A 10,295-nucleotide genomic window follows, 5' to 3' on the forward strand; every position below is an offset into this window, starting at 1 on the left:
AAGAGCTACAAGGAGAAACAAGACATGAGTTGATGCATAGTTCATTACAAAAAAAAAATAAATAAAAAAAAGAAAGAATACACCAATCTGATCATCTCCATGCTCCTAAATCACAGAAGCAATAATTCCTGATCTGCATCCTGCTGAGTCAGAATCAGAAGCGAGGATTCACCATATTTTACAGATGCCTCACTAGCTACTGCACCTCCCATCCCTCATCATGACTCAAAAGCCTGTCCACACGACAGACATTTAGGGCATTCATATCTTCTACTACTGACCCCCAACAAAAATCTCCAACAAACTCTCCTCCAAGAATCCTACATTAAAATTGACTTACTGGGCATACAAGAAGTTTGGAGATGCGTGACAAACACCCAAAGTCCTGAGAACTTTCTTAAAGAGCAATTTAAAGAGTATACAGCGAAAAGTGACTGTGAGATCATCTAAGGTAATGCATAAGCTGCTGTCATAGGATGTCCATAAACCTTTGTGGAGATGACCACTCTTGATCGGCAGTTATCACAAGACAGAAAAGCCACTTCAGTCTTTATCAGTCAGTGGTAATGGTTAACCAGCATTTAACCTCACTTAAGAACTTGCCTGTAAATCGTTGTTTCACATTTCATAGTGCAACATCTAGCTGCAGGTGGAATAAAATGTTACCTGTCTACATTTTTTTAAAAAAAAAAAAAAGCATAAAATCCCACAGCTTCTTATTACTACTGAATGGTACAAGGTGTATCTTAAAATTAAGAAAAGTCACTAGTCCATAGATACATATGCTACAACTCTTGTGCCTAGAAAAGGTATTGAGAATTGAAAAGAGGAGAAAAGAGTTGAGGACAATATATAACATGACAAATAAAGGGAAGCTAAATCATTTACACCCAGGTTTCTCAACTTACTTTAGCATTTGTAGAGTTGTTGCAAAAAAAGGTTTCTCCATATGGAGAGATGATGGGTGGCTTTTCTTCTGTGAAAGTGTCTTAAAACAAACAAAAATAATTTTTTAATATATATATGTGTGTGTGTGTATATGTGTACCTATATATACATGTATTATATATATATTAAATATATGCATACATAATAATTTATATGATATATTTTCATATATAGTACATACAACAATGAATACATACAAACAGACTTACAAACACTTTAACAAGGTATTGCATTACAAAATCAACATGGAATGTATACTTTTCTGGCTGTGATTTCTCTATCCTTCCGAGAAAAAAAAAGTTTCTTTTCTGCAATTGGCTAGTGGCTGACCTACAAAGTTGGTCTGATCAATTTGGTGAGTTAATTAATTTTTTTAATGCAAGTCTGCATGCAGAAAATTCCTTTTTCATGAAAATGATGAAAATCACTAATCCTCAAAAATTCCAAAAATGCCATACAAAGGAAGGAGGTTTTGTCAAAAACCATTTATAAATGTTTTCATTCTACAAATACATAAAGCTGAATTTTCCTAGAACCAATGTGATGCAGGAAGCAGACTATGTCTAAAGCAATCTGAAGTCTTGTTCAAGATCTTTCCATAGGAAGATACAGAATATGTCTAGAACCAGAAAGCAATAAGGAAGAACTTGAAACAATTTCCCATTTCTACTTGAAATCTAGACACTTTCTTCTCTGATATTTTCTCCCAATTTACTCTGTCTTCTTAAAAGTAAGTAATTTGTATATAACTTGTATATATAATTTTTCTTGTATATCCTACAACAAGGTAAAAAAAAAAAAACTTCTATTGCATACTCTTTGGAACAATAGAGTCCTTTCTTCAGATTTTTTTAAACCACATTTCTGCACTATTTTGATTTTGGTACAAAATATTTGCTTGAAATTAACATGAGTAAGTTTAAATGAAATCTGCTTTTAGAGTATAAAAGAACTACTGTTTACAACTGATTGAACAAGACTTCTAACCTCTTCTGGTAAACTATTAATTTCCTGTTATTTCATCTAACTTTGAGCCTTACTAACAAATTAAATAGCATTTAATATGGAATACTCTCTTTACATATTTTAATACAAAGGTAATTCTGCTTATATACATCCTCATCTAATCTTATAAACTCAAAATACTCTACTCTAAAAAATACGTTAAAGTAAATGGTGTTCAGACCCTGGATTTTCTAATTTTCAATCTATTAGTTCAAAAAAGCCTGTCTTTGTAACAATGCAGAAATAGTTAAATGCTCTACCATTACATACATTACTGCTTGCAGCCTTTCCAGATCCCTGATTTTACTTAAAATAAATAAGCAGGTTAATACTTATTTTAGACAACTTTTGGTCTGAGGTTTCTTTCTGCTCAATGTTCAAGATGTAAACACCAGTATGCTTGACTCACTTTTCTGTGAAATCTGTCTTCCAGTACAAGCTATATTTAAAAGATCCACATCTCTTCTTTTCTGAAGGGAACTCGAATAAAACAAAACACAGAATGAAAACATTAAGTGAAATTTCCCAGAAAACAAACAAAAATGTCTTACATAGGTTAACTATTAAAACTGTATACAGATATACAAATAGCCAATTTTAAATCTTGGAAAGTCTTCTGATTAAATTAAAAAGTTACCCAAAAACTTGTTTTCCTCCCTTTAGCACAACAAATACCTCACTGATTCGAACATACATCTTGGGATTTTTTTCCTTTAATTTTGAATTGGCCTTATGGTACATTTAGATTTCTGGATTTTCTTCTCGCCGCCTCCCCATTCTTCTCCCACATACTGACTCTTAATGACTACATTTAAAGAACATTTACAATGCAAGTCAACTTCCAACATTAAATTCAAAAGGAACCTGGGCATGGAAATCCAGCAAGCACAGAATTACACTTCAGAAGGGAAAGCAGCAACTCATAACATTGTAGTTATTAAAAACTCTGAGTGGATACAAGCATTTGGAGGCAACAGGTGATTCAAAACAGATGCTCTGAGACACTGGAAAAAAAAATCCTGAAAGGTACCATGGATGATTTTCTCTTCCAGAAAATTTTCAATCTGAGACATATATGAAATTGCTTTGCAATTGCCTGCGACTACCATTTCACACTTCGCAGATGAATGAGAGAGTATCCCCATACACATTACAAAAATGACTATATAATTGCTGTTGTGCTGTCCTCTAAGTATTTCAGCAATTGCACTCTTCATGCTGCTAAATATCACATTTTTATTATTATTATTGAGTTCTTAGGCTGAAGCAGAAGCTTTAGCAAACAGGAAGAAATAAATATGCCTGAGGTAGAATGGTTCTAATCCATCTTTACTATGCCAATAATCAGTATTAGAGCTGCTTTCATCCACGCTCTGATTTGCCCTGTTAACACGAAGAGCTTCTCTGTGCTTCATTTCCCCTGCTTGAAATAACAGCAATACAGACCCTTGTCTATCCTCAAAAAGTATCTGCTGGTTGGCAAATGCTATACAAAAATCTGCATTTTTTTTTTTCTGAAAATACACAGGTCCTCCATCCTTCAAAGCCACAGAGATCAGTATTTTTACCAAAAGCACCAACATTATTATTTTCTTTTTCCCCACTAAATATATTGACAAATTTTATCCTATCGAGATTATCTACACACAGGACTTCAAAAACATTGTACTCTGATGAAGTCCAAGTTAAACTATTTCCTGTTATCTGCTGATGTTTCTCTGCAATGGAGGCATACGTTTATGAACTTCTATTAGCATTTTTTAATCACACAAATGCATGCCTAAACCTGCCCCAAATTAATTATTAGCTTATATTCAAGACAGAGGCTGCACTTTATAAAGTTACCTGACATCTCAAATGTTATCCAGGTTATATCAAGTTTCCCAATGGTACTTAGTGAAGTCCTGATTTTAGGAAACAAAGAATCAGTTTGTCCAGCTGAAGTGGATAACAGCCTAGCTCCAATATGATACATATTTACTTACTCCCTCTGAAGTTACCATTACCAAAAAATAAAAAAATAAAAAATAAAAAGTCTGCATTTCTGCATACATTTTACTGAAACTGATGTAGCCATATCTTTTCAAACTACATTCCTGAGCTTTATGCATTTGCACTAACCCAATTTTAAATAACCCAGTATGTCTAAAAGAAAAAAAATACTTTAACATAGTCCCTACACAGTCAAGATATGTTATAAATATCTTTAAAAATATAACAAACCTAAGTTAGAGAGATACAGTTAAAGCTCTTTAAGTCAAAGCTGCTTAACTGATGGCTTGCTTTCTTATATAAAACAGTGAGTCACTGTCTTAGTTTCAGGGTGGAAGGATTTAAAAGTGAGCAACGGTATGAGTAATCAGTCAATAATAATATTGATAAATTCACCAGGAAAGGAAAAATAACAAATTAGCTTACAAAGATCAGTATTCTTTTTTATTCATATATTTTTCAGAAACTGTATTTCGTTTTTTTTATTAAGTATGTCTATGTATGTATTCCATAATGTATGATAAGGAATCCTGTTAATAAGCCAGCTGTAGTCTTTTTTCAGCAATCAAAACTAAAACCTGTTAGGGAGTTTGGGAAAACAAAGCTCTAATTCATGCCAAGTAAAAAATATCTCAAGAAATAAAATCAACAGAACAAGGTTGCTTTGAATATCTGTTTGACAAAGAGTTCACGTAACAAACAACATATAATGCAAGATAAAAGCAACAATCTTCTGTCAGTGCTAAACTACCACATAAATTGCATTCCTGGGTTAAAAGATGGAAAAAAATATTTATTTAAGGGTAAATAAGATTTTAAAAAAATCTTACTGAAAAATCTACACAAATCCATAACTTTCTTTAATCATTTCCAGAATGTAATTCCTCTTCAGATTAATGATCTTTTCTGTTTTGCCTTTTACAGGAAGGTAAGCACAAAAAGTCTGCCAAGTGTCAATTTTACAGAGGTAAACTGTAGAGTGAGATCTGTATCTATAAACTATCACTCCACTATATGTGGAGAATAAGGCCACTATTTTCATACATTACAAGGCACAGGAAGTAGCTCAGGCTGCACACTCTTCCCCAGCACCCTGCCCCGCTGCACAAACAGGATGAAAGGGTGTGATGAGCAGCAACTGGTCTTGCTAGAGGCTGAGAGGCTGGAAGGGTCAGAGCTTAGCACTTGGTTGTCCTGAGTTCTACTAGTCGATGTATTTCTGCCATCTCCCAAATAAAATAAGGCAGAAAGTTCAGCGCAAATAGTTGTTCCAAGCCTTTATTGGCATTCATTTGCAGATTGTCTTAGGTGAATAAAGCTTTTGCTTTCAAATTTATTGAAAATGTGTTTTCTTTTCTACTCAGCTCAAGATGACCCCAACTCACCATGCTGTACTGCAAACATGTCAGAACTGCTCCAGCATGCTGATTTAAAGCTTTGGAGTTCAAAGACTACTCTCAAAGGTAAACTAATGCAAATGTTTGGCCAGAGGAAAAGGAGACAGAGCAACTTCTCTCTCTTAGAAGACTGCTTTGGTCAACAAAATAGAGAGTAGAAAGACTTGACTGCACTCGCTTGGGCACTCCACTAGTACCCTTGGTCACTCACATGCAAAGGAAGAGTCTAAAGAGTATCAGCGAGAAGTTTCATCCTTAGGATTTACCAGTCGCAGAGAACAGACTGCTCCAGCTCAGGCCAAGCAGCTTCTTCCTCCTTTCTCTCCCCACCTCCCCCGCCTTTTTTTAATGCAGCATTTTTCAGAATTTACTTTTAGTTTATTTCTTTTAATGAACACTCAAAGCAATCCCACTACCACATGATACAAATAACAAAGCTGGATGATATGAGAAATCTAAAAGTCTGTCGATCTGAAGTTCCATTTGTGTAGTACTCTGTACAACAATCATGTTTACCATCTTATAAATTTTAAAGTTTTTCTTTAAAGGGATTGCTGCTGTGCACGGTGCAACGCTAGCAATTTCATCTAAGAGTGGCTGCCAAACAATATGCTCCAAGGCAACATCCAAAGCCTTGAACGTTATCTCCATAGTGATCATCTGATTGGGCTTTTTTAATCATTCTGCATCCCACACTGCTACAGTGAAGCCAAATATGCTTTGAAGAATCATGAAAACAAAAATATTTTCAACCTCTAAAGAGCCACGGTGTCTTTCAGGCTGACCGCATGTTTTGTTACAAGACAAGAGCCAGGAGCATGAGTGAGGCACAATGAAGCAGATATAATTGCAAGGGAGACAAGCGCATTATCAGTAATAAAACGTGACATGGTCACAGCACTACTAGGAAGCACAAGGAGATCCCCACTATGAACCTTTTGTGCCAAAGGCACTTAGAAGATCACAAAAAAAACATTTCCTTGAACAAAAAATTAATGACCAATATTTGTGCATGACTAGAAGCAAATGCTGAGTTTCACAGTAGATTTCAGCTGGACTTCTCTCCCCCTATGGAAAAGCCTTCACACAACGTAATAACAACAAAGTCTGTCAGTAACAGTCAGATAAGAATATTTTTCTACGCAATTCTATAGGAAAGCCTTAACCTTGGGAAAGTTCAGTATGCTGCAAGGTGCCATTTTAAAGTTTTGTTTTAATTCTCTGCCTCGAAAAAAATACCACACAAAGTTAATCAAAAATGTTTCTGTGAAGTTTAAGTTGTGCTTTGAAGTTCTGACTGAGCCTTGATCTCTCAAACAGGCTGCTCCTCGTCCTTCAGGATTCCTATACTGTTATAACTGGAGCGTAAAGATGAAGAAAAGAGGCCAGAGTTAGCAAATCAAAATGGTGGGTAATGGAGTTAGTGACCTAGTCACACATCAATCAATAAAAGACTGGGGGTTGGAGGATTTACTTCAATCACTACAAATACAGCATATGCCCTCTACAGAATGACTGTTGCTCAAAAGAGGTAACAGTATTCTTTCTGTATTGTTACCTTTTAGCACTAGATTCCCATTTCGGCTCTGCAAGAACAGTTTTATTGTATGAAGCAGAAACAACCAATCCACAAAACGTTAACATAGAGCTACTCCCCACTCACAGATATCTATTTTTAGGTTTCAATAAGTACAACTTTTGGGCCTTTTAAAAAGATACAGATGAAACATTTTTAAATTAAGGCATACAAAAATCTTGTAATCATTGCACAGAATCTTTGTCTCTCCATCTGTTCAATCAAATGATTATATTACAACATTTAATATTAAACTGATTTCAATGATCTAGAAGAAACAAAAATATTAAAATGCAAGTAGGGCAAATATAAACATGTTAATGATGTTTCTAACTGCTGAGATATGCAGATGAAAAGGTACAAGATAAAGACAAAACATTCCCAGACATGCCCCTTCCGGGCATAGCAAGTGGATTAAAAAAAAAAAAAAAAAAAAAAAAAAGGCAAAAAAATGTGCAGCCTAATGATTTGGACAAGGCTATGCTGACAAAAATTTGCTTATGTATTTCTATGACTTCTTCTTCTCTCTTTTAAGAGAGTCACCCAGCATGATAAGTAAAACATTACAGTCAACAGAATCAAAAATATCACAAAAAAATCTATGAGCAGATTCTGTTTATATAGCCTATAAATATTATGACCAACAGTACATTCACTGCCTCTTATTTTTAACATTAACCAATATTATGTATATTAGGACTGGCCTAGAGTTGAGTTTTACATCAGACCTTCTGCTTTTCATTATCTTTTTGAAAAATAAGTCACAATAGCTAATTTCTATTCAAGAGAATAAGTGTTACGCACTAATTTGCAGATTCAATTTACAAACTCAACCATTTTGAAGGGGAAAAAAAATCCACACCCACATCACATGAATGTTTTGAAATAAATTCAAACTCTCCTATGCTATATAAATAACAAACCTTATTGGACTGTGTCCAATAATATTTCTCAACAATGCTGCATGAAATTATCCTTAAAAGGTTCCCATGAACTCTGAAAATGTTCTATCCAATGCATAAGACCATTTAGCGAATGGCATGTCCTTTAAGTGAAATGTCTTTTTTTCAGCCTATAAGATTTCAGTTAAGTTCTCCCCCTCCCTTTACTTCCTTCATCCTTCTGGAGCACCTCAAAAACATGTTTATAATACGTGTATCATAAAAAGCCAAGCTCTCATTGCTATTAGACTAGCAGCATAAGCCCCTCCAACACATTACCACCTTGGTGCATTCGTTCTCTGAATTGTTAGATAACACCCAGTTTAGAAACAAGTCTAAGTCATCTTGACAAAACTCCTTGCTTTAGACCCTCAGTACAATTTCTGCCTCCTGTTGTAACTTAAAACAATGTAAATAACATTCCACTACAGAGTCATGTGCTTTAATGCTAAGACTTAATATACTCATGTAATCATCATGTCATGCCCGTGCCTGTAATCATATCAGATAACTATGCTCCTTTTATAGGCCTGCTACATCATACAATGCACAAAAGAGACAAGAGTTTCTAAACTTTGCTTCTCTTTTTAAATGTTAACAAATTATGTAATTTCTTAATTTTTTCTTATAAATTACATAAATAAAATTAATATTAAAATTTATTTTCCAGGAATAGCATCTTTTAAGAGATGCAACGATAAAAGATACTACAATATAATCTGAAAACTTATATTTCACAATTACAACCAATGTCTAATAATCAAAAATAGATTTTATACTTCAGAGTGAATTTTTAGCTCTGTTGAAATTCTGATCCATGAGAGGAAACAAAATTGTGATTTCATCAGATACACTGGGGCTAGTGTCTAGTTAGTGTTATAACAATGACTTGGTTTAGAATAGATGGAATGACCTTTTCTGTTATTTTTCAGTCTTTTTCTATAATACTAGTGTATTTTCATTCATCCCTATCGAAGACCATACTGATTCAAAAATGTTTGATACAATTATATGTTTAACACAAGTTAGGAAAAAATTCCTTTCTTTAAAAATAAGTTCAGAAGTAGATGCTGAGATGATGGAAGGGGTTTTTAAGGAGACTGTCCTAAAATAAATCTTCCTTTATACTCTCATTTCCCCTTTTAACTTTCATTGAAGTTTAATCCTTTTTGGTTAATCTGGCAGCATTCATTCCAGACACAGTCTGCCTGCTGCACAAGAAAAAAATAATCTACGAAAAAGGTATAAAAAAACCACGACCCATAATTTATATGATAGCAGTGATTCTTCATTAAAAAGAAATAAAAGTTACCTTGATAAAGTTTCAACTTTATTTGAATCTGGAATTTCTGGAACAGGTCGATGCCTTAAAATAAAAGAGCGGCTTGTTCTTGGAACCACTTTCATGCAGCTTTGTGCACAAGAATCATATAAGTCATTGTCTATCATTTCTCCTTTAAACTGAAAGAATGGAGAATTTGGCTCACTGTCAGACAAATTGTCCTCATCTGCAAACATCAGCTGTTTGTTTTCACTGGATTTTGTCTCACATGAATAAGCAAACGAAGGAGGAGGATGGGCAAACGCTGAATGGCCATCCAAGTGCTCATCAGCTTGGTATGCAGCAGCTTCTTCCAGTGATGCATCCGGCTGTGCATTCGTCTCAATACTTCTACTTCGATTGATAGCTTTTTGTATGCTGTCTGAATTCTGGTATAAACTAGAAAGTTCCAAATCTGTAAAGTTATCATCTTTTGCCTCCAATAAGTTTTGCTCTGCAAGTTCCAACTTTTCTTTACCAATGTGAGTTTTATTAGCAGGTTGTACTGACAATGTTGCAGGTATCAAGCTAGTTTTTGCAGTCTCGTCTACATTTAAACTGCTTATTGAGGACTCCTGATCTGAAGATGAACACTGATTCTCCTCTAACCTTTTCCAGTCTTTGAGTTTTTGATTTTCAGAGAAAAGAGATTTTTCTTGCATTTTCGAAAAAGTGGTGTCTAACTGCTTAAGAATCCTTCTGCGGTGCCCTGTAGGCAACACGCCCATTTGCTGAAGCACGCTGTTATTTATTCCCACACAATCTGTCACAATGTTATAGCCATATTCTTTAAAGTTAGGAAGATACTGTCCCAAATTAATGTTGACCAAAAATTCTTCAATCTCAGTGCCATTGCCCATGGAAGACATGACAGCTTCATTCCGAGTATCGTCCCACACTGTCACGCAGAAATATAGTCAGGATACGTGCATATTCCCTAGCAAAACTCTGTAAACTTGTTGTCAAGTCAGCCAACAGAGAATAACACTTTCTTCACAAGCAGGCCTCTTCAGTGCATGATGATATTTTTTAAGATTGCAAATCTAAAGGAAAGAAAAAGGACATTAAAACGTAGAACCACATTGGATTCAGAGGCCTGAATTCACATTAATTTC

The 10,295-nt window shown here is 34.6% G+C and overlaps 1 protein-coding gene across 1 annotated transcript in view; it reads right to left on the bottom strand.

The window, feature by feature from the left end:
- ARAP2 (ArfGAP with RhoGAP domain, ankyrin repeat and PH domain 2) overlaps positions 1 to 10,064 on the bottom strand; it is a 114,997-nt gene extending 104,933 nt beyond the window's left edge. The window contains exons 1-3 of the mRNA XM_062574598.1: positions 9,172 to 10,064; positions 2,363 to 2,433; positions 909 to 988 (exon numbers count right to left, since the gene is read on the bottom strand). Of these exons, the coding sequence (XP_062430582.1) occupies positions 909 to 988; positions 2,363 to 2,433; positions 9,172 to 10,049 (1,029 nt within the window). The 5' untranslated portion in view covers positions 10,050 to 10,064. The remainder of the gene's footprint in view (positions 1 to 908; positions 989 to 2,362; positions 2,434 to 9,171) is intronic.
- Between the last annotated feature and the right edge of the window lie 231 nt (positions 10,065 to 10,295).

Source organism: Rhea pennata, chromosome 4 (genome assembly GCF_028389875.1).
Source record: "Rhea pennata isolate bPtePen1 chromosome 4, bPtePen1.pri, whole genome shotgun sequence".
Classification (NCBI taxonomy): Eukaryota; Metazoa; Chordata; class Aves; order Rheiformes; family Rheidae; genus Rhea; species Rhea pennata.